The following is a 27,508-nucleotide window of genomic DNA, read 5'->3' on the forward strand; positions in this document are numbered from 1 at the left end:
TTTCAGTGTACTTACCTTCAAGATCAAAGGTGAAGGATATGTCACCAGTAGACCTGTCTTGTAAGAAATGCTGAAGTGAGTCTTCTGCCTGCGCGTATCTGCTGCTGAAACTGTCTAGTGAGGTTTTTAGATAAATTATTGTTCTGTTCAGCACCAGAATTTCTGTTTGATTACTTTTATGATTTCTGTGTCTTTATTGATATTCCCAAATTTTGAGACAATAATCTTTTGGTTTCCTTTAATTCCTTGTCCATGATTTCCTTTAACTCTGTGAGTATACTTAAGACAACTGATTGAAGTATTTAGTATGTTCCAAATGTGCTTCTTCCAGGACACTTTCTGTTCATTTTATGTGTGTGGGTGAATTGCCTATACCATCTTCTTTGCATGCTTCATAGATTTTTGTTGCAAACTTGACATTTTGAATATTATAGCTCTGTAAAACAAATTTTCTTTCTCTTTATTATTTTTGTTTCTTACTGTGGGTTGTAGTTGTTTAATTGTTTAGTGAGTAATCTATTTTTGGTGTCTTTTTTAAACTACTTAATTGCATTCTTTGTTCTGTGTGGTATCAGAACTCTCTGTTATTTTAAATTTGTTTAGTTGGTGTGTTGATAGAGATTTTATTGAATATTTAAAGCCATAAAAGGAAGGAATAAAAATAAAATCTGTCCATCTCTGCATATTGGCTCTGAGTTAGCAAAGTCCTTCAGTGCTTAGCTAAGCTTTTCACAGCTCTGCCTTAGCCTCCACTTCCTGTTCTCTCACTGAGGCTAGACATCAGCCAGAGGTAAGAATTTGAGGATTTAGTATTTTCTCAGGTCTTCCTTGAGCATGTATCCTTGCCCAGGCATGCATTTGGCTTTCTAAATTCTCTTGTATATGCCAGAGCTTTCAATGCCTTACTTCCCCTCAAAGAATATCTCTTCCAAGCTTTTCTTTCCAGTGTTTCAGTATGTCTGTTGTTGGCTTTAGCTGCAGTCTTTTGCCCTCAGGTGAAATGTTATCAGGATTACTTTCCATGTAGCCACCCTTCTTTCTGAGAGAGTTCTGAGTTAGGTGAAGTAAAGTCATATACTTAATGTCAGACAGATCAAAATAGAAAACCAGACTCTTTGAGAACAAGATCTGCTCTCTTCCCTGTGAAATTAGAGATCAAGTTCCCATGCTGGGAATGTGGACTGCCATCTTCAAGATTTCTGCTGACCCAGGGGGTTGGAGTGGGGCAAAGGTAGATTAAATGCTGCAAAGGTCTTTTACTGTTTTTAAGTTGCCTATTTCTGTATTCAATATTTGCCTGGTTGCTGTAAACATTGGACTGTTTTCCGGAGTTCCGACAAAGTTGATTTTGACAGTTTTAGCTTGGTTTTTGGTGTTTTTGTGGAAGGATAGGCCCTTTGAACTCTCTGCATTGTCATTTTTTTTTTTTTTGGTTATTCTAAATGCTTTTTGAAAGTGACCTGAGTTGATTTGTACTTATTCTCTTAAGCTTGAATGTATTGGAGTGAGAATTACTATAATCCTCCCATGCAAGCATTCCATAGATTATTCAAGAGGTGCAACATTTCTTTATTTAAAAAAACATCGTTAGTTCTGTCCAAAGTATTTCCTCTGTGCAATGTTTTGTACCAGAGAGTTTATACTAACCTATCAGTATATTATAGCATTAGATTCAAGATATGTCTTGATCATCAGTAACCCTATGGGACTCAGCATTTCATTTGAAAGCCACCAATGGACTTAAGAAGGGCCAGGAGGATTTTTTTTTTTTTTAAATACATAGTGTCACTCTATCGCCCAGGCTGGATTGCAGTGGCGTGATCTCGGTTCACTGCAACCTCTACTTCCCAGGTTTAAGTGATTCTCCTGCCTCACTCAGCCTCCTGAGTATCTGGGTTTACAAATGCATGGCACCACACCCAGCTAATTTTTGTATTTTTAGTAGAGATGGGGTTTCACCATGTTGGTCAGGCTGATCTCAAACCCCTGACCTCATGATCCACCCACTTCGGCTTCCCAAAGTGCTGGGATTACAGGCGTGAGCCACCGTGCGTGGCGGTATCTACCATTTTTGAGCCATGGTTTATGTCCTTTGCATATATTATGTTTAAATCTCATGAAAGCCATGAGTTAGAGGTATAATTTTTATTTTATATGTTAGATAAATAGGTGAGAAAGGCTGTATCACTTAAGAAACATTCAGCTTTTAGGGGCAGTACCAAGAAATGATGTCTATACTTAGTTTCTTTGTCAGTGCTAAACATGATACTTTCTTGTGCCTCTGGTTTCCATATAATTGGGAATTAGAAGCAAATAGCTGAAGTTTATCTACAATGCAATAGCATAATGACATTTTTATATCATTACTAAATCAATCCTTCCTTCCTTCCTCCCTCCCTCCCTCCCTCTCTCTCTTCCTTTCTCTTTTTTTCTTTTTCCCCTCCCCCTCCCCCTCTCCCTCCCCTCCCCTCCCCTCTTCTTTCTTTTTTTCCCCTATATTTGATTGTGGGATATTTAATTTATGTGCCATACTTTTATAATAAGTACTGAAATTATTCCGATTGCAGTATTTTATACAGTTTTGTTGTCTTCATAAAGTCCACATTATATGAGCATACACTTGTTGAAAACAGGGTTTCTCAACATGAGCACTGTTGATGCTTTCTGTGGATAATTATTTGTTGTAGGAGGCTTTCCTGTGCACCATAGGATATTGGGCAGTCTCACTGGCTTCTACCCACTAGATGTCACTAGGTGTCAGTGGTACCCCCTTCCTCTTATGACAGCCAAAACCCGTGATGTCAGCAGACATTGCCAGATGTCTCTTGGGGGACTAAAGCTTCTCCCAGCTGAGAACTTACGATTTAAACTTTACTACATGCCAGGCCAGGTGGGATCTGACTGTGACAATTCTCCTGTCCTCAAGGATCTTTAGGTCTAGTAGATAAGAGGACCATCTCCCTGCTAACCTACTATAACATGGTCAGTACAGGGCAGTAGTGGAGCAGTGCAGTGTCAAGGAAACTTGGAAAACAGAATTGTGATTCAGATTGTGGCATAGGTGAGAAGAAAGTGGTAAAACTAGGGACTGTAGATGCTAAACAAAAAAAAAATCAAATATGTCTTGAAGAATTGTTAGTTGCTGTTTTTAATGGTTAAGACTTTCTTTTGATATTTTCTAGATTTTTTCATCTTTGTCTTAAGTTGTAGTTTAAATATCCATCTGAAAATTATCTTTTTTTTTTTTTTTTTTTTTTTGAGACGGAGTCTTGCTCTGTCGCCCAGGCTGGGGTGCAGTGGCCGGATCTCAGCTCACTGCAAGCTCCGCCTCCCGGGTTTACGCCATTCTCCTGCCTTGAGTAGCTGGGACTGAGTAGCTGGGACTACAGGCACCCACCACCTCGCCCGGCTAGTTTTTTGTATTTTTTAGTAGAGATGGGGTTTCACCGTGTTAGCCAGGATGGTCTCGATCTCCTGACCTCGTGATCCACCCGTCTCGGCCTCCCAAAGTGCTGGGATTACAGGCTTGAGCCACCGCGCCCGGCCTGAAAATTATCTTGAAGAGCTAATATTAGTGTCTGTGTTTTCATGTAAAATAGTTGGAAATATTGAGACCTTTTGTGTTGGAAAATTGAGCTAATATTAGTGTCTGTGTTTTCATGTAAAATAGTTGGAAAATTGAGACCTTTTGTGTTGACATAAGTCTAATTCATTACTTTTCTTCAGGTATATAGATTTAATAACAGGCTGTATTCTATTTTATACATAATATGAATTATACCCTTTAAATATAAATTTGACTTATATCTTTTGAACTATTTTAACATTATAATTGTCTTAATTATTAAAATAATACATAGATATAGTATATAGTATATCTAGTAAACTAATGATGGTCATGCTGGTCTAGTCATTTAGTTCTGCTCCCAAGGAGATGCTTTCAAGAGGTAATAGTTGCTTTTCCAGACAGTAGCCTTAAAGAGAGAGATCGTGTCTGTGCTTTTTATTTTATTTTTTTAAAATGCAGTTAGATTAAGAAATAGATTTTTTGGCAGTCTTTTTATCTGAATATAATTAAATTACATTATAATATTTAAATCATTTAAATTTCTAACATTGGAATTTTGAAACACTATACAGAAGCATTGAAAAGTAATGGAAATGACTCTATACATGATTTGTAAAATCTAATCTTAATACTTCATAAAACTTTATATGTTGGGGGAGGGATTTGGGGAGATTAAATATAGACTTGAAGTTAATATGGTGAATCTTCTGTGAGTTGATATTGGTGATTATTGACCTAATTTCATTCATCAGTTATCAGCATAATGTTTTAGAGGAATTAAGATCTTATTATTCATAAGTATTAAAAGCCCTTTCAGCATTGCAAGTCACAGACATTTTAATCTTACTTTTCCTAAATGGACTTATCAGTTTCTCTTTTGATTTTCTACTGAGTTTACTTGCTCTGTTCCTGCAAACAGGGAAGGTACTAAAATGTATAGGCGTCCTACAGAACAGAGGGACAGTGAGTCGTATGTATTTGCAGATAGGCTCAAAGCTTTCAGTTATTTGGATGAAGACTTGTTGAACTTGTTGAACAACAGAGAAGGTCAAACTTTGGAGACAGAGGGCAAATAAATATTTTTTCAAAATTGTAGTCTTGAATGTACTGTTTTCATGTATGATAGGTTTTAGATTTTTAAAAATGATCCTTCTGGAAATCAAAAACAGGGCTTTTATTTTTCATTTAACTTACTGAAAGAAGAGTTGCACATAGTTTTTCCCTCCATGGTAATATGAATCTCTTTTTCTCTCTCTGTTCTAAGAGACATTGTAAATATCAGTTTATATAGCAATGTAAATGCGCTTTTAGTATTTTTTCTCAAATACACTTCTCTAATATACTTGTCAAGGACTGACTTGGTTAACTTTTATTAGAACTCTTTTTTTTTGCCCAGAAATATTAGTTGTTTATTATTATTATTATTATTATTTTTGAGACAGGGTCTCACTCTGTCACCCAGGCTGGAGTGAAGTGGCATGATCATGACTTACTGTAGCCTCGACCTCCCGGACTCAAGTGATCCTCCCACTTCAGCCTCCTGAGTAGCTGGAACCACAGGTGTACTTTCTTTTATTTTCATTTCTTGCTGTGTTGCACAGATGGATCTTGAACTCCTGTGCTCAAGTGATCCTCCTGCCTCGGCCTCCCTAAGTATTAGGATTATAGGCATGAGCTACCACACCTGGCCAACATTTATTTTCTTAAATTCAAATTTAATGATTTAAAAAAACTTTATCTTATTTCTCTACCAGAATTTGATAAATAATGGTTACAATTTGGCAACTATTAAAAAAATGCTAAAATTTGATAACTCTGTAGTTCTTTAGATTTTTAAAAAGTATGATGTAGTTTTTTTTGAATAAACTAATAAGTGAATGTTGACAATCTGCAACAATTATAGTAATTTCAGTTTACAGTTAAGACTTACATCTTAAAACACTTGAAACACATTAATTTGTTAGGCCAGAAAAAAATGTTATGCAACCCTTCTATAGCAACAAATGTTATGTTTTTGTTATTATTTCCCTTTTCTCATGGTGTATTTGTGATTCTTTTGGCTTACATGATTTTAATCAAGTTTTGCATTGAACTGTATGCTTATTGTATTAGTCTGTTCCCACACTGCTGTAAAGAACTACCTGAGACTGGGTCATTTATGAAGAAAAGAGGTTTAATTGACTCACTGTTCTGGAGGCTGCATAGGAAGCATGGCTTCCTGCGTCTTCACATGTCTTCACATGGCAGCAGGAGAAAGAGCGAAGGAGGTACTGCTAGACGCTTTGCTACACATTTATTTTTATTTTTTTATTTTTTGAGATGGAGTCTTGCCTTGTCACCCAGGCTGGAGTGCAGTCGCGTGATCTCAGCTAACTGAAACCTCCGCCGCCTGGGTTCAAGTGATTCTTCTGCCTCAGCCTCCTGAGTAGCTGGGACTACAGGTGTGTGCCACCATGCCTGGCTAATTTTTTGTATTTTTAGTAGAGACAGGGTTTCACCATGTTAGCCAGAATGGTCTCCATCTCCTGACCTCGTGATCCGTCTGCCTCGGCCTCCCAGGGTGCTGGGGTTACAGGCATGAGCCAGCTACACACTTTTAAACAACCGGATCTCATGAGAACTCTATCACAAGACAGCACTAGGGGATGGTGCTAACCCATTAGACACCATCCCTGTAATCCAGTCACCTCTCACCAGGCCCCACCTCTAACACTTGGGGCCACAATTCAACATGAGATTTACAAAAGCATAGATATTCTCCCCTGGGTTTGTGCTTACACTAAACAAAGTATTGTTTACAACTTGACAACTGTCAGCAGTTATTGTTTTTGCTTAACTGGTTAAGGGTGACATAGTTTGGAAAATATGTTTCTTTTTACTTAACTGGATTAATAACAAAAGTAATTCAGTTTGTAAAGGTTTATTAGTTTTCTGTTGTCTCATAACAAATTACCACAAATTTAGTGACTTAAAACACCACCCATTTATTGGCTCACAGTTCTGTAGATCCTGTGTAACTATTTTATTTGCTCAGAATGTCACAAGACTGAAATAAAGGTGTTGGCCTTGCTTACTTCTCATCTGGAGGCTCTGGGGAAAGCTCCACTCCCAAGCTGATTCTTGTCATTGGCAGAATTTAGTTCCTTGTGGTTGTAGGACTGAAGGTCCCATTTTCTTACTGGCTGTCAGCTTGAGGTCTCTTTAGCTCCTAGGTGTTGGCTGCATTTCTTAGCATATGGCTCTCCATCTTCAACCAAGCGATGACTCTTCAAATCCTTCTTGTGCTTTGAATCATGAACTTCTGCCACCAACAGGAGAAAGCTGTCTGCTCTTAAAGGACTCATGTGGTTAGGCCAGGCCCAGTTGGATAATCTTCCTATTTTAGGACCAACCTGCAGCATAACATGTCCTATTGTGGAAGCAAAATACATCCTCACAGTCCTGGAGATCATGCAGAGTGGGACTGTATTAGTTCGTTTTCATGCTGCTGATAAAGACATACATGAGACTGGGAAGAAAAAGAGGCTTAACGGACTCACAGTTTCACACGTCTAGGGAGGCCTCACAATCGTAGTAGAAGGTGAAAGGCACTTCTTACATGGTGGTGGCAAGAGAGAATGAATGAGAAGTGAAAGCAGAAATCCCTTATAAAACTATCACATCTTGTAAGACATAGTCCCTATCACAAGAACAGTATTGGGGAAACTGGCCCCAAGATTCAGTTGTCTCCCACCGGGTCCCTCCTGCAACACGTGGGAATTATGGGAGCTACAATTCAAGATGAGATTTGGGTGGGGACACAGAGTCAAACCATATTGGGGACTGTCTTCGAATTCTGCCTACCACAAAAGGTTATCCTGTATGATACTATATTGGTGGTTTTGAATCTTGATGATTTGAATAAAGAAGGGATTTATTAATGGGCTTACTGTATAATCTTGTTGCAAAAAATTCTCATATATGTTTCAAATTGTTCTAGAATGACTTAAAAATATTTCTAATGAGACAGTATATAATTTTCTTTTATGATTTAAACCAATAATATAGGACAAAGATGAGAATTCACTTTTTCTTTGCCACATAAGATACAATTCAGTATTCCTGGGAAATCTAATCTATTTTTAAATCTTCAGCTGTTATGAAAATGGATGACTTCCACGTATATCCCTCTTAGCCCCTATTTTCTTCTTTTCAGCCGCACATGTTTATTTCCTACTTCTTATTAGAAATAACCATATAGCCATCCTATGGGCAGCTACATTTAAGCAGATCCCAAACCAAAACAATTTTCTTTTCCATGAATCCTTCACAACCCTCTATATTTTCAATCGTGTTCTAGCATCGCTGCCTGGTCACTTACCTAAGCTAGAAACTTTGGAGTCACCTTTGACATATTCTACTGCTTCATTATCTATAATTTGTCACCAGTTTCTGTTGGCTAGGCTTAGCGAGTATTAAAGATAATTTCAAAACTCCATAGGTTAGGCATATTGTTTGTTATATATTGCATATCAAGATATGCCTGATTCATAGTAGGCACTCAGTAAACAATTACTGAGTAAAAAGAATCTCAACACTTAGAATTAATCAAGTCAGCTATACTTCATGTTTGTGTTAATTGTACACTTATCGACCTTGCAGCATGGTTATCCATCTAACTATTCATCTTTATTTGTCTTCATTTTTTGAGTTCCCTTATTCATCCTAAAACACAATATAATGCTTGACTCATAGTCAGACTTCACAGTATTTTTAAATGAATTACATTGCATTGGGGAAATATAAATAGTAGTATCCTTGTATAGAGGAAGTCTAAAAAAAGCATTTTGGGTGAATTGATAATCAAACATTTTTAAGAAGGTATATTTGCTAGCAAAGAAAGAAAAAATATGACAGCTTATTTTGAGAAAGCCTATATATTCTTTGATTTTTCTTTGTTTCAATTCTGTATATGAATATCATGATTTTCAAAAAACATATTTTGATAAGTGGAAAGGAATAGTTTATAGAATGCCTAACATATGACATTCACTTTTAGGGTATAATTTTTGAAGTCTTTAAATAAATGATAATGTTCATTTTAAACAATATTTTACTAAATGGCCATAAGAAATTATGGTTGTTATTCTTCTTGCTTTCTTCAAATCCCAGTTGAAACTGTGATTGTGAAGGTTATTAATTATGAATCTGTATATAAGTCTCTTTCTTTGGTCTCTCTTTTCTCCATTTTTTGTTTCTTTTTCCACAAGATTAAATTATACTACCAGAAACGCATTTTCTTGTCTTTCTTCTTTAACGTATTTTAATCTCTCTTAAAACAGTGGATACTGTAAGGTTTATTTCTGTGGGAGTATTTATCAGATATATATATATATATATATATATATATATATATATATATATGTTTTTCGACATGGAGTTTTGCTCTGTCACTCAGGCTGGAGTGCAATGGTATGATCTCGAGTCACTGCAACCTCCACCTCCTGGGTTGAAGCAATTCTCCTGCCTCAGCCTCCCAAGTAGCTGGAATGACAGGCCGATACCACCATGCCTGGCTAATTTTTATATTTTTAGTAGAGAGGGTTTTGCCATGTTGGCCAGGCTGGTCTCGAACTCCTGACCTCAGGTGATCAACCCACCTCAGCCTCCCAAAGTGCTGAGATTGCAGGCATGAGCCACTGCACCTGGCTCAGAATTTTTTTTTTTTCTTTAAGATTTATCAAGGCTTCACTGAAAATCTCAGTAGACAGTCATAGATTTTTAATTCTTATTTTAAATGTGGAAAGTGATTCTAGACTCCCAGGCAAGGTTCTACTTGACCTATCGTAGCTGGTATGTTTGTCCACAGGCTGATTGCGTGCATTGTGGCTGAGGTGCAGAATTTACTTAGCATTAGGCTTATTTGTATTTCATGGTTATTGTCCAGCACTTGAGAATTCACTTTCCCTTTCAGGTGACAGAGCTGGGTCTTTGTCATTTGGTTAATGTTATCATATAATGTAATAACATGTCTGTTACCTTCAAAGTTTGTGACTGTTGTTCCCTTTAATCCAAATTAGCTAGCACATCTCAAGAACCATTTGAACTATGTCACAATACAAAGAAGGGAACTGTGTCCCTCCCAGCTGTCTTCAAGGCAGAATCCTTGGACTTCCTTACATGACTTTCACCAAACCCTTGGCCCCTTATTCTTTTCCTGTTTTTACCCCTGTTTTGATTCATTGACTATTTCATGCATGCTCATCTCTCAAGCTTGAATATTTCCCTTAAGCTGGTCTCAACCGCCAGCACTCTGTAGAGTGTTGTTTAATGCACTTGGCCCTTGAACAATGCAGGGATTAGAGGTACTGATGCCCCAGCTCAGTCCTGCATATAACTTTTCACTCCCTAAAAACTTAACTACAAATGGCTGAATGTTGACAGAAAAGCCTTATCAGTAACATAAGTTTATTAACACATATCGTCTCTACATATATTTCATGCATTTATGACATACCTATTTTTTTCTTAACATTTTCAGTATTTCTAGGCTATGCAGTTCATCTGCAAGTTTTTTTCAAATTGTTGAAAATCTCCAAAATTTTTCCCAGTATAATTATTGAAAAAATCGGCGGATAGGACCAGTGCAATTCAAACCTCTGTTGTTCAAATGTCAACTGTACTTGTCTTTGACTTCACTTTCTTCTTGCTTGTTCCCTGTAGCAAAATGGCTGGATCCAGCCTTGGGCACCCGTGTCTGTGGGTTCTGCCTGGAAGCTCTCACATTAGGCTGTCTCGGTGTCTTTGAGGTTAGAGTTTGGGTACGCATTCCAGTTAATATGATGGCTAGCTAGACAGTTTTTGGATTTGATACTTCTCAATATAAGCATCATGGATGTATCTAAACCATTAATTATTCTGAGACACACCTAGATGAAATATTCTTAAATATAGGTAAATAGAGATTTTATTATCACTGTATCTAAAACAGAGTAGCATGGTCTTTTCTAACAGGAAGGCATTTGTCTCACAATCTTAATCTCATAATATTTCTTGATATAATGGTGCTACTGTTTTGATGAAGATAGATGTTATTGAATTGACTGTCACCAGTCACTTAGTATGTGCTCAGATGTTTGCATGGGTTATAACCCTATGGAGGAGGTACTGTTACTGGGCCCATCTTTTGTTTATGAGGACAGTGAGACTTACAGGGTTAAGTGACTTCCTTTTTTTAAAATTATTTTTTCTAATTTTTGGGTACATAGTAGGTATATATAGGTATGAGGTCCATGATCTATTTTGATACCGGCATGCAATGTGAAATAAGCACGTCATGGAGAATGGGGTGTCCATCCATGAAAGCTTTTATCCTTTGAGTTACAAATACTCCAATTACATTCTTTATTTTAAAATGTACAGGTAAGTTATTATTGACTATAGTCACCCTATTGTGGCATCAAACAGTAGTTCTTATTCACTTGTTCATTTTTTTTGGTGCCCATTAACCATCCCCACCTCCTCCCAGCCCCATACTACCCTTCCTAACCTCTCTGGTAATCATCCTTTTACTCACTATGTCCATGAGTTCAATTATTTAAATTTTTAGATCCCACGAATAAATGAGAACATGCGATGTTTGTCTTTCTGTGCCTGGCTTATTTTACTCAACATAACGATCTCTAGTTCCATCCATGTTGTTCCAAAAGACAGGATCTCCTTCCTTTTTATGGCTGAATAGTACTCCGTTGTGTATATTTACCACATTTTCTTTATCCATTCATCTGTTGATGGATACTTAGGTTGCTTCCAAATCTTTGCTATTCTTGTAAACCATGCTGCAACAAACATAAGAGTTCACATATCTCTTTGATATACTGATTTCTTTTCTTTTGGGTATATACCCAACAGTGGAATCGCTGGAAGATATAGTGCCTCAATTTTTAGTTTTTTGGGAGACCTCCAGACTGTTCTCCATAGTGGTTGTACTAATTTACATTCACACTACAGTGTACAAAGGTTCCCTTTTCTCCACATCCTCACCGGCATTTGCTATTGCTTGTCTTTCGAATATAAGTCTTTTTTTGTTTGTTTGTTTGTTTTTGTTTTTTTTTTTGATTTTGAGACGGAGTCTCACTCTGTCCCCCAGGCTGGAGTGCAGTGGCGTGATCTCGGCTCACTGCAACTTCCACCTCCTGGGTTTAAGCAATTCCTCTTCCTCAGTCTCCCCCGAGTAGCTGGGACTACAGGCGTGCGCCACCACGCCCTGGTAATTTTTTGTAGTTTAGTAGAGACGGGGTTTCTCCACGTTGGTCAGGCTAGTCTCGTACTCCTGACCTCATGATCCACCTGCCTCATCCTTCCAAAGTGCTGGAATTACAGGTGTGAGCCACCGCACCCGGCCGAATATAAGTCATTTTAAACTGGGGTGAGATGATATCTCATTGTAGTTTTGATTTACATTTCTCTGATGATCAGTAATTTTGAGCATCTTTTCATATGCCTGTTTGCCATTTGTATGTGTTCTTTTGAGAAATGTCTATTCAAATCTTTTGGCCATTGTTTGATTGGATTATTAGAATGTTTTCCTGTAGAGTTGTTTGAGCCCTTCATAAATTCTGGGTATTCATCCCTTCTCAGAGTGACAGTTTGCGAATGTTTTCTCCCATTCCATGGGTTGTCCCTTCACTTTGTTGATTGTATCCTTCACTGGGCAGAAGCTTTTTAACTTGATGTGATTCTGTTTGTCCATGTTTACTCTGGTTGCCTATGCTTATGAGGTATTGCTCAAGACATTTAAGTGACTTTCTTAAGGAAAATAGCCTATATTTGAGCATTTGACTCAGAACCCCAGTCCCCCACCGCGTTACTGTAGATCTGGAACTATATTTATGCTGAAGGGATGGGAGCACTGAATCCTTTATATGACCTAACCTGTGCCTGAATGTCCTGTCTTCATTTGAGACTTCACTGTGGAGATTGGGTTTTTTGAGTCACAGAAAGGGTGAATTTTGGTGGGTTTAAGCTTACTCCTAATAGTTCTATCAAAACATATTTTTCATCCGTATGTTATCACTTTGAGCAGCTCAAGTTTGTAGCTGACTTTCTCAGTTCAAAGAAACCTTCATTTATGTCCTTAGGAGAGAAAGCAAGTAATTAATTTCACTTTGGTTTAGAAATACAGCAGTATGAAATTTATTTCTGACAAATGCAAATTACGAATGTGGGAAACAATACCTTCTCTGCAGCTAAGGCACCCCTTAGGCTGTTAATTCACATGAAATAGGTAATCAATTATGTAGGTCAGAATACTGGCAGTATATTAAACCAAGGTTCATTAGATAACTGCTTTCTAGGTCATAGGCCAATTCTCTTTTAGTGGAGTGTATTTGGATGGAAAGAAATTATTTTAGGTGACATATCTGGGGACAAGGATAATTATTATAAGGCATTTGTTTTTAGTTTGCTTCCTGTTTTTCCTTCTTGGTTAAAAATAGTATCGATACTAGTCTGTGGAGTTAACCAAAATCTAAAGAAATATCTCTTTGTTTCTATCAAAACTTTAAAGTTATTTTAATGATAGTGAAAATTGTTTACATCTGTCACCTGGCTAACCCCCATTCATTCCATATAAATGACTTTGCCTTTAAAAAAAAAGCTCCCCCGAACCATGCAAAAAAAAAAAAAAAAAAAAAAAAAAAAAGAAATTTAGAGCCTATCTATTCCTTAATCAGTAAGTGGTTAGAAAGAACTGCTATATAAATGGTTATGTTCATGAAGTTTTATGTAAAGGGTGACATATTACATATTTAAATGATTTAGATGAAAAAAGAAAAGTGAAGATAGAAGTAAGAGAAAGAAAATCTCATCTAGGCTTGGGCAGGAATGGGAATTTAAGTAGGTACAGCAGGCTGTGAGAGGAGGGGTTTTTTGCTCGGGCACTTGCTGTAGGATTTGGGATTCCTGGTGGGTCCGTCTGTGATCTTGTGAACTGGGCAGTTTTCAGCAAACAAACCTATACCACTCCCTTCTTAGTCTTCTGTGAAATCATACAAGACAAAGAATTACTAATTAATTAATTCAATTGATGATAGTCTCTGTGTTTAGGGTCCTCAGAATTACCCCTCAGTTTGGTGATTTGCTGGAAGTACTCACAGGACTGGGCGTGTAGTCGTACTCAAGGCTATACTTGATGAGAGCCGAAGGTACAAAGCAAAATCCACAAAGGGAAGAGGTGCATTGGGTGAAATCCAGGAGAGACCTGGCACAGCCTTCCGAGGACACCTTCAATCCTCCAGTAGTGACTTCTGACAATGTTTGTCTAGTGTTACCTACCAGGGAAGCATGTTAGAGACTGAATTCCCAGTTTTCTTATTGGGGGTTGGTCATGTACACACCCTCTGCCTGGTATGTTCTAAACTTCCAGACTCCCAGAAGAAATGCAGGTGTTCAGCGTGAACCCATATTGTTTGCACAAACAGTCTAGGCACAGTGGCCTGGTCTTCAGTTAACTGTTGACTGGGAACACCCCCAGAGCCAAAGTCCTTGATGCCAGCCAAGGGCTGACCTTGCAAAGTAGCCTTTCAAAGTAGGAGAGGTCTGTCCGGTCTGCTGTGTTAACCCTTTTTCTGCCCAGAGCCAGGCACTGTGCTATGTAGAGAATGAGACAGGTCATGGGGTTTATAGTCTAGCTGAAGAGGCTGAAGTTTAATAAATTCCTACTAATAAGTAGGAGATTTCAGCTTGTGATAAATGTCTGGAAGTGGAAGAGGAGGAGGGTACAATGAGAGTATAGTACAGTGAGTGGAGAGTGTGTGGCTAGTGAAGGTGGCTCTGATGAAACTGCCTTTAAATTGACTAAATGTCTCACTGAGCCCTAAGATAGGAGGGGATTGAGGGCAGGTAGCAGCGAAGACCGTGGATGAGGAGAGGAAAGGAAGGGCTTGGCAAGCTGGAGGAATGAAATGGGAGAAGCATGGGGCTAAGTGGCATCATTGCTACTGACCGCTCCCTTTCCATCCTCCAATTAGACTTATTTTCAGCACTAGTCTTGTGACTCCAGGGGGCTTCTGCTGCAAAGATTTCTTTCCTCCTCTTTATCAAAGCCTGAGATTAGGCCGGGCGCGGTGTCTCATGCCTGTAATCTCAGCACTTTGGGAGGCCAAGGCAGGCGGATCACGAGGTCAGGAGAGCGAGACCATCCTGTGAATGGTGAAACCCCGTCTCTACTAAAAATACAAAAAACTAGCCGGGCGAGGTGGCGGCGCCTGTAGTCCCAGCTACTCGGGAGGCTGAGGCAGGAAAACGGCGTGAACCCGGGAGGCGGAGCTTGCAGTGAGTGGAGATCGCGCCACTGCACTCCGGGCTGGGCGACAGAGCAAGACTCTCAAAAAACAAACAAACAAACAAACAAACAAAACAAAGCCTGAGATTAGCAGTCAGATTTTTCAGTTTATAATTTGAGGTAAAATGTGTAAAATATAATTCCAAATTGGAGGTAGCCCTGACCAATACCACTCCTGTTAAAGTGTAATGAGCTCAGACAGGAGGAAGTGTGAAGAAACACAACACAGTTTGGCCTTAAGAGCTGACATCCTGGGCTTGTATCTTCATTCCAACCCTAATTATTGCTTCTGTGGCCAATAGAGAACTACTACGATTATTTAACTTCTCTGTGCTTCATTTTCCGGTTTTATATTTTGGGGATTATCATTCATTTATTAAGTAAATATTTTGAACATTTTCTGTGTGTCGCATGCTTAGTTCTCTGAGGCTTAACTGGGCTAGTATGTGTAACGTGTATAACATAGTATCTTATATGCAGAGAGCATTGAAAGTAGGCCAACTGTTATTAACAAATGCTATTAGCTATTTTATCTTTTTGGTGGGGAAGGAGGTGAAACAGTTGTAGTATAGATGCATGAGAGGTAAATACAGAGAAGGAGGTATATAAAGTTGAATTTTGGGATTCTGAAAGCAAACTTACCTGATTTTAAAGTTATACATCTGCTGACCTTCATTTGCTTTTGGACAAATAAAGGAAGGTGTTACATAGATGCATATGCATTCAACCTAGAACAATTGTATGCAGTTTGGGAGGACACACACACAAGTTTACGAGAACATTGCTGTTGAGCAGTGTGGTGGTACAACACTGCTTAGTATGACACAAGATACGTTTTGTTTTAACTTGACAGATTTTGTTATTAAGTTGCTAAAATTATTTATGCAGAAATATAAAGAAAATTTACTACTTCTGGTATATGTTTTGAAATTGTCTTTTGAAACTAATAAGATTTTTTAACGTAAATGTGTATGTACCCTCATCTCTCGGTGCTTGGAGAATACAAAACCATCTCATGCTGAGAGTTACTGGATTTTCCTTTCATTGACCATTTCAATTGCGGGAGGATGCACTGTCGGCTCATGTAGCCCATTCCAGTTACAGAAGCCTTGTTTCCTAAACATTCTGCCTGAAGTTGAATTGTTAATCTGACTTCCTCAATTATTAATCCTAGTTTTACCCCCTGGGTTTATGGATGGAAAAAAACAAAACAAGAAATGAATAAACCAAAAATATCTTAACCTGTTTTACTTAAATAACATTCAGATTAAATAGCAATGACCACCAAGAATCTTGTGTTCTTCAAACTAAACATTTGTACTCATTCACCCACTCCTCATATGACATGCATTTCAGTCCCCTCACAGTTCAAGCTGTTCTTTGATAACTGGACTATTATAGTTCAGTAATTAACAGTGTGAGATGGTGGTATTTTCCCCCAAATTTATCTTACAGTTGGACTGATACTGTAAGAAGCTGAAAATGATTTTACTTATTGTTTGTATCTGGACTAAACACAGAAGAAATTACAAAATTGAGAGAATTATTACAATAAATAAAAGATTATTGGTTACATATACTTTAGATTTTTTTTAAAGGTTTTCCCTAACCTAGCTGAGTTTAGTTACTGTGAGATAATGGAAATTTAATATATTTTCCCTTCTGTGATTGAGGAAGGACAGAGGGCTTGAGATAAGATACTTAATGTGGCAGGAAAGAATTCTTTTAAGGTCAAGAAGACCTGTTTTAGGGCATGTAAAAGCACTGTGATATGGAGTTGTAGGAACCAGAACTCAGGTGTCGTGGGGGAGAGGCATAATGGGAGAGGAGGAATGATATACTGGATACTTGCCATATGCTTTTGACTGGTTTTTAAAATTAATACAGACACAAAATTGGGATCTTTCTCCATAATTAAAATGGTAGAATTAATACTGAAAAATGCTTTTGCCTAATTCTTACAAGAGATCCTTTAGTACCTATGATTACTAATTTAGCATTATTTCTTAGAATGAGTAAAGCAATAATTCTTTAGCCTCTGATTTGAAAGTGACTTTTTAAATAAATAATTTTTATGGATATTAAGGTGATAAGACTTCAGAAATAAAGACTTTAGCTTATTAGTATAATATATTATTATAAAGACACATTTAAAGATATATCAGAAATGAACCTAATTTGCATTCAGTTGGTGACATAGCCACAGAGAGATGAATATTTCAAGTGACTTTAAAACATAATATTGTGGGCAGGTGCGGTGGCTCACGTCTGTAATCCCAGCACTTTGGGAGGCCGAGGCAGGTGGATCATGAGGTCAGGAGATCAAGACCGTCCTGGCTAAGACGGTGAAACTCCATCTCTACTAAAAATACAAAAAATTAGCCAGGCTTGGTGAGAGGCGCCTGTAGTCCCAGCTACTCGGGAGGCTGAGACAAGAGAATGGCATGAACCTGAGAGACGGAGCTTGCAGTGAGCTGAGATCGCGCCACTGCACTCCAGCCTGAGTGACACAGCGAGACTCTGTCTCAAACAAAAACAGAAAAAACCATAATAACGTGTATTTGTACTGGTATATATCTCAAAGGATAAAGAAATCCACCTTATATGTTTGTTGTGTGATAGAACAATGAATGATTATGTAATCTAGTTCCATTTTCCTGAAATTGGAATACTTCTATTCACTGAAAGGAGCTAGAGATCCTGAGGAAAAAAATGTATGAATCTATAGCTGGGGCAGAAAATGAACAAGAGGAACCTAAGATATCTCATACTAGCAGAGGATGGAAGCTGTTGAGATCTACTAGGTTCTTGTCAGAATGACTGAAGCTGCTTGAAGAGGCTCCTCCACCTGGCTGAAAGATGGGACAATTTGAGCACCAGTTAAGGATAATGGTTACAATGGAAGGAACAGATCAAATTTATTCAAATATGTGGTTTCATAGTAATACTATTATTTTTTAGTTGTTTACCCATGGGAGAACATTGCTGTATCCACTCATTATTTTCAAAACTGGTGAACCATTTGTCTTGTTTGATCTAGATGAACTGTCCCACTGGACAACCACATAGTAGATGAAGCTAAGTTTCTCTTCATATTATTTCAGCTAATAAATGAAGAAGGCATGATAGAATGAGGAACATCACCATTGTCAAGCCCTACTGAATTAATCACTCAGGAGCCTCTAATGCTGCTGATATCACAAAAAACTTCTGACAGAAGTGTGCAGTAACATTGGCCAAATTGCTTGTACCCCCAAATGGAACCTACATCTCTTCAGGCCTTGAGGTCTAATGTCAATTTTCAAGAAATGCAGAGAGCGGAGGAACATGCTAAGCTCCACAGGGATAAAGTCAGAAAAATCAAGATTGAAGTAAACCATAGAGTAAAAACCTATTTTATTCAGAAATAAGTTATAATGGGGGAAAGTAAGAGATGGAGGGGAATATTATTGGACAAAGGGACCTAAATATGATTTTAAAAATGAAATAGCAAACTACTGTAACATGTTGAATTTACTTGATTTACTTGTGTCCTAGTTCAGACGAACAAGCTGTAAAAAAAAAAAAAAAAAAAAAAAGAGATTTAAAGCCTGGATATTTCTGATGGAATTAAAAATAATAACGTCTCTTTAGGTGTGATAGTAGCATTTATGGTTAGAATATTTTTATCTTTTGGAGATACATATTGAAATGTATTAATATATTAAAATAATTTCTTGGATTTGCTTTGAAATTATATGAGAGGAGAGTAGGTGGTAGAGATGGAAAATAGTGGCTATGAATTGGTAATTGTTGAAGCTGGCTGTTGAGTACATAGGGCCACTACATTTTTTGTGTGGTTTGATAAAAGTTTTAAATGTATATTTATACATATGTGTATACATGCAAAATCTTCATCTGAAAAAGAGTTGAATTTGTGGCTTGCAGAAAGCAAAAACCAAAAGGGTAGCATAATAATGTGTTACATTATGAGAAGCTTGTAAGATTTCTGTGAAGACAGGAGAAAAGTAGCCTCAATGCTACTATATTTAACAACAAAGATACAAAAATGTATCATTGTTGACGTTATTACTTTTTACTGATATTTTGCATTACTATGCATGGAAACTCAAAGATGCCAATCCTTTTCATCACTGCTCTGTGTCTCAATGTCAAAATGTTGAAGTAGAGATATTGATGTGATGTTTATCTAGTTCTTTAAAAGAATTACTCAGCAAGAAAATAAAGTTAATTCTTATCTACCCCTCAGATTGCTGGCTGTTAGCCACAGAAGCAATTATCTGTACTAAAATATTCATCAGTCTTTATTATGCCTTTTGTTACGTATCTTCAGGTCAGTGTTAAATCTAACTGCTACATGTACCACTCTGCTTTTCAGTGTGGTTTCGTTTAGATTGTAATCCTTCATGACATTTTCCATGGGCACTTGCAAACTGCATTGTGAAAATTAATGAAATTCATCAGCTCTTCCTGACTTACCCTGATCATTCAGTCTATCAATAACCATGTGCTTCTCTTCTATCATTTATTACTTTTAACCAGCCCATCCTCATTAGTACTCCTGCCAGCTGTTGAAAAATGAAATGAAGATGAAAGTCAGTTTAATTAGTTTTATCTGTTTGCACTCTGGCAAAATGTTACGTAGATGAAAGGAGGTAGTTTATTACTATGAACAATATATTTAAAAATATACTCGCTCAAATATACACAATTACTTTGGAATAGTTATCTGTATTAGTCTGTCTGTGCGATTTACTGGTAGCAAATTTTAAATCATTGGCTACTCCAAGCTTATGTATTTTCTGTTCTTACTCTAACTTTAGCTGTTTCTTCATGGAGTCTTGGTTCCTTTTGTTGTAGACTGGTACTAGCAACCAAGCTCTAGGTGCTATATATATGCAATTATACCAGGATATTGTTGCTTCTAGGCCGTCTCCGCTAACCTAGCAAAGTGAGACTTGTGTGTATTTACGAGATATACGTATCTACCAATATTCCTATATGTAACCGTTTTTATTTGTATTGTCATACATGAGTTCACTGGTATCTCCAACTCTAATTCATTACCACATGGATCATTCTGAACTCTTCCTTTTGTTTATCTGTAACATCCCATGCTACCATTGAGAAATCTTGTTCCCACCGTCTGCCACTCATTTGTTTAATTGACCAGTGTTAAACTGTACCCTCTTGGGACAACAGCTTTACCAGCTAGAGTGTGGTGCTTATGTACAGTTTATTTGCATTTTATTCTCACAGACCCCACTTATTTTCAAAGTTATATACGTTAGCACCTTATCCTCTGCCACCGGCTTCAGGGAGGTTGTTTTATATGTGTGTAATATATTTAGATTCTTTGGTTGCATTATGCTTTCCATCCTGAGACCCCCTGACCTTGTAAGTGAGTTTTTAAAAATTTGCATGCATGGCTGTTTATTCTTTGTGATATAAAGTTCTACAGATTTTTGGCAAATGCATAGCGTCATGTATTCATCATTATAGTAGTCTTACAGAATAGTTTCATCATCCTAAAAGATCCCCTGTACTTTACCCATTCATAATTTGCCCTTTCCCCTTGAACTCCTGGTAGTCACTGATCTTTTTACTACTTCTACAGCTTATGCCTTTTCTCCAATGTTGTATAGTTGGAATCATATATTGTGTATCCTTTTTAGACTGACTTTTCTTCTCATAGCAATATGCGTTTAAGACTCATCCATGTTACTTCATGGCTTGTTAGCCCGTTTCTTTTTAGTGTGAAATATCTGGTCGTATGGATGTATCACAGTTTGTTTATCCAATTTGCGTATTGAAGAATGTCTTGATTGCTTCCAGATTTGGGTGATTATGAGTAAAGCCGCCAAAAACACTCACATGCGGGTTTTTGTGTGGACATCAGTCTTCATATCGATTGGGCAAACGCTTACTAGTGTGATTTTTGGGTCACACAGAAAGACTGTATTTAGCTTTGTAAGAAACTGCAAAACAGCCTTTCAAAGTCACTGTAGCATTTTGCATCCTTATCAGGATTAAATGATAATTTTTGTTGCTTTGCATCCATGCCAATAATTGGTACTGTCAGTTTTTTTTGTTTTTTAATTTTAGCCATTCCAATAGATGTGTAATATAAGTCTCATTTTTGTTTTAACTTCAATTCACAATTAACAAATGAGCATCTTGGCCGGGTGTGGTGGCTCAACCCTGTAATCCCAGCACTTTGCGAGGCCGAGACGGGCGGATCACGAGGTCAGGAGATTGAGACCATCCTGGCTAACCCGGTGAAACCCCGTCTCTACTAAAAAATGCAAAAAAAAAAAAAAAAAGAAAAAAACTAGCTGGGCGAGGTGGCGGGCGCCTGTAGTCCAGTTACTTGGGAGGCTGAGGCAGGAGAATGGCGTGAACCCGGGAAGTAGAGCTTGCAGTGAGCTGAGATCCGGCCATTGCACTCCAGCCTGGGCCACACAGCGAGACTCTGTCTCAAAAAAACAAAACAAAACAAAACAAGAAAACAAATGAGCATCTTTTAAAATGTTTATTGCCATATCTATAGCTTCTTTACTGAAGTGGCCTTTGGCCCATTTTTCAGTTGAGTTGATTGTTTTCTTATTGTTGAGTTTTAAGAGTGTTTTTCTTTTGTTGTTTATTTTGGATACACATCTTTTATCTGACATGTAATTTGGCAAATGTGACTTGTATGGTAATGCACTAAGATGAAATGAGGTGACAAGGAGGAATTAGTTATTACTATGTTTTTCAGCCTCAGTTTCTGGGAAAATGTAGAGTAATAGTAACACAAAAAGGAAAACCAAGAGTTAAAATCTCTTTGGGAAGAAGCGAGAAGGAGATAACTCATGTAGTTTTGACTTAAGATGGAGCTTGAGGTGATGGGAAAAGAGCTAGACTAGAGATTAAAAATATGTTAAGATTCCTGATTTAGATTTTGGTGTCATCATTATGGATTGTTGAAGAGAAAGCAGAATTCAAGAGCAATTAGAAAGTTAGGATAAAAATTCTATAGCCTTGTGTCATGGGAGTGGCAGAAAGAAATTTTAAGAAGGAGTCAATATTGAATATGGAGGACCTAAGGAGAGCATGAAATTTGCATTATCTATCTTCTCAAAGGTCAAGTATGCTATCAGCTTACTGTAGTAACCTGCACCTTTGGTTTCTAGGGACTATAATTTGCTGTGTCAGGAGAGCACTTACTTTATTGAGTCAATTATATTTACCATTTTATAGAATTTCTCACACTGAATTTTACACCACTGAGGCCCTTTTGCAGGTGAATATAGCCAGGGGTCTTATTTCATTTGTCTTATACAACTCTGTGTGTGTGTGTGTTTAAATTGACTATTTAACTACCAATTTCATTGAAATAAGTCATTTTCCTTTTCAGTTATACCATTCTGTTGTAGAATCCCAACAGTTGTGACTTTAGTTCCCAGCAGAATTAATTAACACATATGAATTCTCTGTTTTGTCTGTTTGGGGAAACATACAGCCTACTCCCTGGAGTCATAAAGATAAGCTTCCTTTCCTTCTTTTCTTTCTCAGAGTGCAGCTTTCCATTGCCTTTTTTTTAAGCCTAACCATCCCTAAAAAGGGTAGTTTATTCAAATAATTCACAGAAAAGATACGGTAGTAAAAATAATTCCCATCACTGAAGGATAATTATTCAAAGCCTGTTTGGGTTGTTTAATGAAATGGCATACCGACCCAAAGCACCAGATTGAAAACATATACTTTATATGTGAGATATGAAAACATGTGAAAATACTTTGTTTGAAAATCTTATGTATAATGTATGTACACATTACACATACATATAATGTATACATTACATATGTATATGTAATGCACACATTACAGATGTATATGTAATGTACACATGTACACATACATATAATGTATACATCACATATGTATATGTAATGTATATGTAGTATACATTGCATATGTATATCACACATACATTGCATATGTGTATCGCACATGCATTGCATATGTATATGTAAATCTTATGTTTATCATTAGACTATGAAAACTATTTCAGTGAAACTGACTACATACACAGAATATTAATGAATGAATGTCAAGATTATTCTGAACTGAACATTAGTTATACCACTGGGTTTAATGCCTTTGAGAAAAAGGAAGGATTTGTGTTGTAAGGCAATAAACGATAAAAATTTATTCATTTATGTATTAAATCTTTTTTTAGCACCTATAATGTTTCAGTGCTAGATTTTCCTGTTTACTACTCTTGCTAGAGTTTCACTTGCTTTGACCACTAAATCTATGGTAACTATATACCAAAAAAATAAGTACTCTGTAAGCCTTAATGTACAGCATTGGATCTTAGCATTGGTTCATATGTAACTCTGAAATTTATTGTTAGAAACAACTGTGTAACATGATGTAATATCTGTAGTTTAAAATTGCTAAACTAACTACATTCTTTTTTATTGTGGTCATACACACACAGACACACACACACACACACACATATATATGAAAAATGGTGTTTTAACCATTTTAAATGCTGTTTTAAGCATATAATTTAGTGGCATTACATATATTCCCCGTGTTGGGCAGTATTCACCTGTCTAGTTCCAAAAGTTTGCCGTCACTCCCAGTAGAAACTCTATGCCCATTAAGCAATAACTTCCCCTTCCCACTCTTTCCAGCCTTCTCTCCATTAGAAGAGAGGTTGCTGGGTCTTAGCATAATGTGTTGTGATACTATACCTTTCATTTATATGAAGAAGTTGTATAGGTGAATTTTATTCTTTTCAATTCTTTTACAGGTTTGACAGATGAAAAAGTGAAGGCATATCTTTCTCTTCACCCCCAGGTATTAGATGAATTTGTATCTGAAAGTGTTAGTGCAGAGACAGTAGAGAAATGGCTGAAGAGGAAGAACAACAAATCAGAAGGTAAGATCTCATTTTAAACCAACTTTTTCTATCTTACCGCAAAAGACCATGCATTTAATCTGTTCTAGAGAGCGAAATATAACATAGACAAAAATTACCATTTTAATTCTATCAGAGTTATTCCATTTAAAAAGATAAAATAAGTTAGAGAACAAATAAATGCAAAGGAAAGATCCTTGACTAATTAAAAATAAAAACTTGACAAATTTTGAGAATTTGGTTGATTAAGATACAACCATATTGAAAAATGCAGAAGTCAATATTATACTTGATTTTATTTAAGGATTACTTTTAGTGATGAGATAAACATTATTCATAGTATATATTTCAAAGATATACTTATTATATTTTATAAAGAGAAGTGTTTTACAAAAAGAAATCCTTTACAAAAAGAAGCCAATATAAAAACGATTTTTATATTTGGAAAGCACTGTAGACTTGGCATTTCATTCATACGCAGACTCTGGAAGATTTGCCGTCAGTAAACTTTCAGTAAAAGAACAAGGATATCTTTTTGATCTAAACTCTCATGAAATGAGAAAAGGAGTGGAGAACCACTGTTTTAACTTTTGAGATCCTGGCATTTTAAGCACATCGTGGTTTAAATTTTCTGCAAAGTAGCTTTCTACAGTAGGAGTCTCTTTGCATGCTGTTCTCTTAGTCTCTGAAACACATGTATTTTTAATGCAGAGACTGCTTAAGAAGCAGTTATATTCACGAATAAACAACTAGAGACTCAAAGGGGATGTGAAGCAAAATAAATTTTTCCTCAAATTGAATGTATATTAATATATTGGATTGTTTTATTTGAATATTGTGGTATAATTTTTATTTTGTTTCAAATGGATTTGTATTTGGCTAAACTTATTTCTGTGAATATTGTTTTTATTGTGACAATTTTATATGTGTTTTTGACTGTATAACTTTATTTTTAAAATTTAAGTTCTGGGATACATGTACAGAATGTGCAGGTTTTGTTGTATAACTTTTATATTAAAAACACAAAAATACTATTTTGGGGGAAATTTTATTAAGGTAAAAAGGTGTTATCTTAAAGTTCTAAAATGTCTAGTAACAATGAATAAAAATGTATCATTGTTATTAAAATGTTATGGTGTTAGAAGTTAAGGTAATTTTCCTCACTAGTTTTTAAAGTTTCTGAAATTTTGTTATTCATTTTTTATAGCGGTAATTTTTTTAATGAGGGCTTTTGTGCTGAAATATGAAGTAGTTTTTAAAGTGTGTGTATGCAAATGTGTTTGTATGTGTATGCCTGTGAGTGTGGATTGAGAGGGAGGGGAGAAGAGAAATAATAAGTGAGAAACAAGCATTGTCTTCTCAATCTTGACATTTAATAACCTTAAAAAAAGCTTGACAAAGCATAATTTAGTTTTTATAAACCTCAAACATTTGAAAACAGTTGAAATGTTTGACACTTTGAAAAGTGTGGCTCAGCTTTGCTTAAGCCCTTGATATATAAAGATGCAAATTTCAACTTGCTATGTAATGAGGGATAATAGTATAGTGTAAGAATATATGGTCTTTGTGGGATACGAAATTGAATACAGGTCTTAGAAAATGAAAAATTCTGCCTATAGTAGTGCTGCCATGAAAACTAACTCTTGAATTTTATAAACATGTCAGTGTGTCATTTCCTACCTCCCAAATCTTTGTTTCCTATATTTATCAAATAATACTTTATTGAACACATGTACAGAAGAGCTAAATAATTATTAAAACCAGCAGTGTGTAACTGAAACCCTACTCAGTTATTGTCCTCCTCACTTTTTTTTTTTTTTCTTATAACGAGATGTTTTTTATTTGACCTTGCAGAGGGCTAAGGATGGTGGAAAGAGGCTGAGTGAGATGTGACTTGGAGTTTACCATCTAGTTGTGGGAATAGACGTAGAACCACATAGCAGAGTGCATCAGCAGTAAACAGGGATACAAGCAGTGGAAGCATATACAAAGGAACTTTACATTCTACTGTGCAGCCTAGTAAAATCCCTGTCAGCCTGTCGTCTGAGGGTGTTCATCAAAAGAATGTATCTCATCATATACCGCTTCATGTTCAGTGAAATTCTGTAGCATGGCCCTTGAGGCCGATATAAAAGCCAGGCTTCCTCCCTTCATCCTTTCCTCCCTTCTTTCCTTTCTTCCTGTTTCTTTAAAAAATATCCTATTCTCTGGGCGCTGTGGCTTATGACTATAATTCCAGCACTTTGGGAGGCCGAGGTGGGCAGATCCCTTGAGGTAAGGAGTTTAAGACCAGCCTGGGCAACATGGTAAAACCCTGTCTCTACTAAAAAATACAAAAATTAGCTAGGCGTGGTGGCGCATGCCTGTAATCCCAGCTACTTGGGAGGCTGAGGCACAATAATCACTTGAACCTGGGAGCTGGAGGTTGCAGTGAGCCGAGATCACACCACTGCACTCCAGCCTGGGAAGCAGAGTGAGACTCTGTCTCAAACAAACAAAAAAACAAAACAAAACAAAAAGAAAGTCCTCTTCTCAAGTATGCCTTATTCTCCTTCCATGTTGCTTCACTGAAAACTTTTTGAGGAAGAAAATTTTTGTGGAGAGGATTTTCAGGAAGTGTTTTTATTTCCATGAGTGGAACCAGAAACAGAAACTGTGACAGATAGAAGATATTGGAGGATAGCTTGTTGAAAATGTGACAAGCCTATCTAAATTATTTCATTTCTTGTCATTTAGAAAAAAGAAAATGAAGTAAAACCGTGTAACACACTGTACCCCATAAATATGTACAATTATTATAAGTCAAAAATAATAATAAAAGGAAAAAAACAACTGTAAGCAGTGTGAATGCTGACCATGTTTGATTTGAGTATCGTAGCGGAATTTTTATTTTGTTTCCAATAGATTTCTATTTGACTAAACTTGCAAAGGGAAGCTAAAGGATCACCAAGTGTCCAGCATCTGAATCTCTTTAGAATCATGAGTCACTTACTCTGAGATCAATTTGAAGGCATGAACTGCGTGTATCATAGTAATTTTTGTATTCCTCACATTTTTGAATGAATGAATAAATTAGGGAGAGTTAAATACTAAACCTCCAAGTGAAACAGCCTGAGTGAGGGTCACTACATTTGATTCTCATACTACAGGGACACAGAGCTATTTTTATGCTTCTCTCCCTCATATTCATTTAATAGCCTCTTGAGGGAAGATATTATATAATAGATTGATTGATTGATTGATTTTTGAGCAAAGTGTTGCTCTGTCGTCCAGGCTGGAGTGCAGTGGTGCGTGCTCGGCTCACTGCAGCCTCTGCCTTAAGGTTCAAGTGATTCCCCTGCCTCAACCTCTGGAGTAGCTGGGATTACAGGTGCACACCAGCACACCCGGCTACTATTTGTATTTTTTTTTTTTTTTTTTTTTTTTTTTTTTTTTGAGATGGAGTCTCGCTTTGTCACCCAGGCTGGAGTGCAGTGGGGCGTTCTCGGCTCACTGCAAGCTCCGCCTCCCGAGTTCACGCCATTCTCCTGCCTCAGCCTCCTGAGTAGCTGGGACTACAGGCACCCGCCGCCATGACCGGCTAATTTTTTGTATTTTTAGTAGAGACGGGGTTTCACCGTGTTAGCCAGGATGGTCTCGATCTCCTGACCTCGCGATCCGCCCGCCTCGGCCTCCCAGAGTGCTGGGATTACAGGAGTGAGCC

General features: G+C 37.0%; 1 protein-coding gene across 10 annotated transcripts in view; it reads left to right on the forward strand.

Annotated features, from left to right (window-relative positions):
• PDE10A (phosphodiesterase 10A) overlaps positions 1-27,508 on the forward strand; it is a 676,118-nt gene that overhangs the window by 440,408 nt on the left and 208,202 nt on the right. For all 10 annotated transcript variants that reach the window (XR_012433277.1, XR_012433276.1, XM_074036771.1 and 7 more), the window contains one exon: positions 23,698-23,826. Coding sequence is in view for 7 of the 10 variants with exons in the window: in XM_074036771.1 (XP_073892872.1) it covers positions 23,698-23,826 (129 nt within the window). In the remaining 3 variants the exon portion in view is untranslated. The remainder of the gene's footprint in view (positions 1-23,697; positions 23,827-27,508) is intronic.

The sequence above is a fragment of the Macaca fascicularis genome, chromosome 4, assembly GCF_037993035.2.
Source record: "Macaca fascicularis isolate 582-1 chromosome 4, T2T-MFA8v1.1".
NCBI classification, from domain to species: domain Eukaryota; kingdom Metazoa; phylum Chordata; class Mammalia; order Primates; family Cercopithecidae; genus Macaca; species Macaca fascicularis.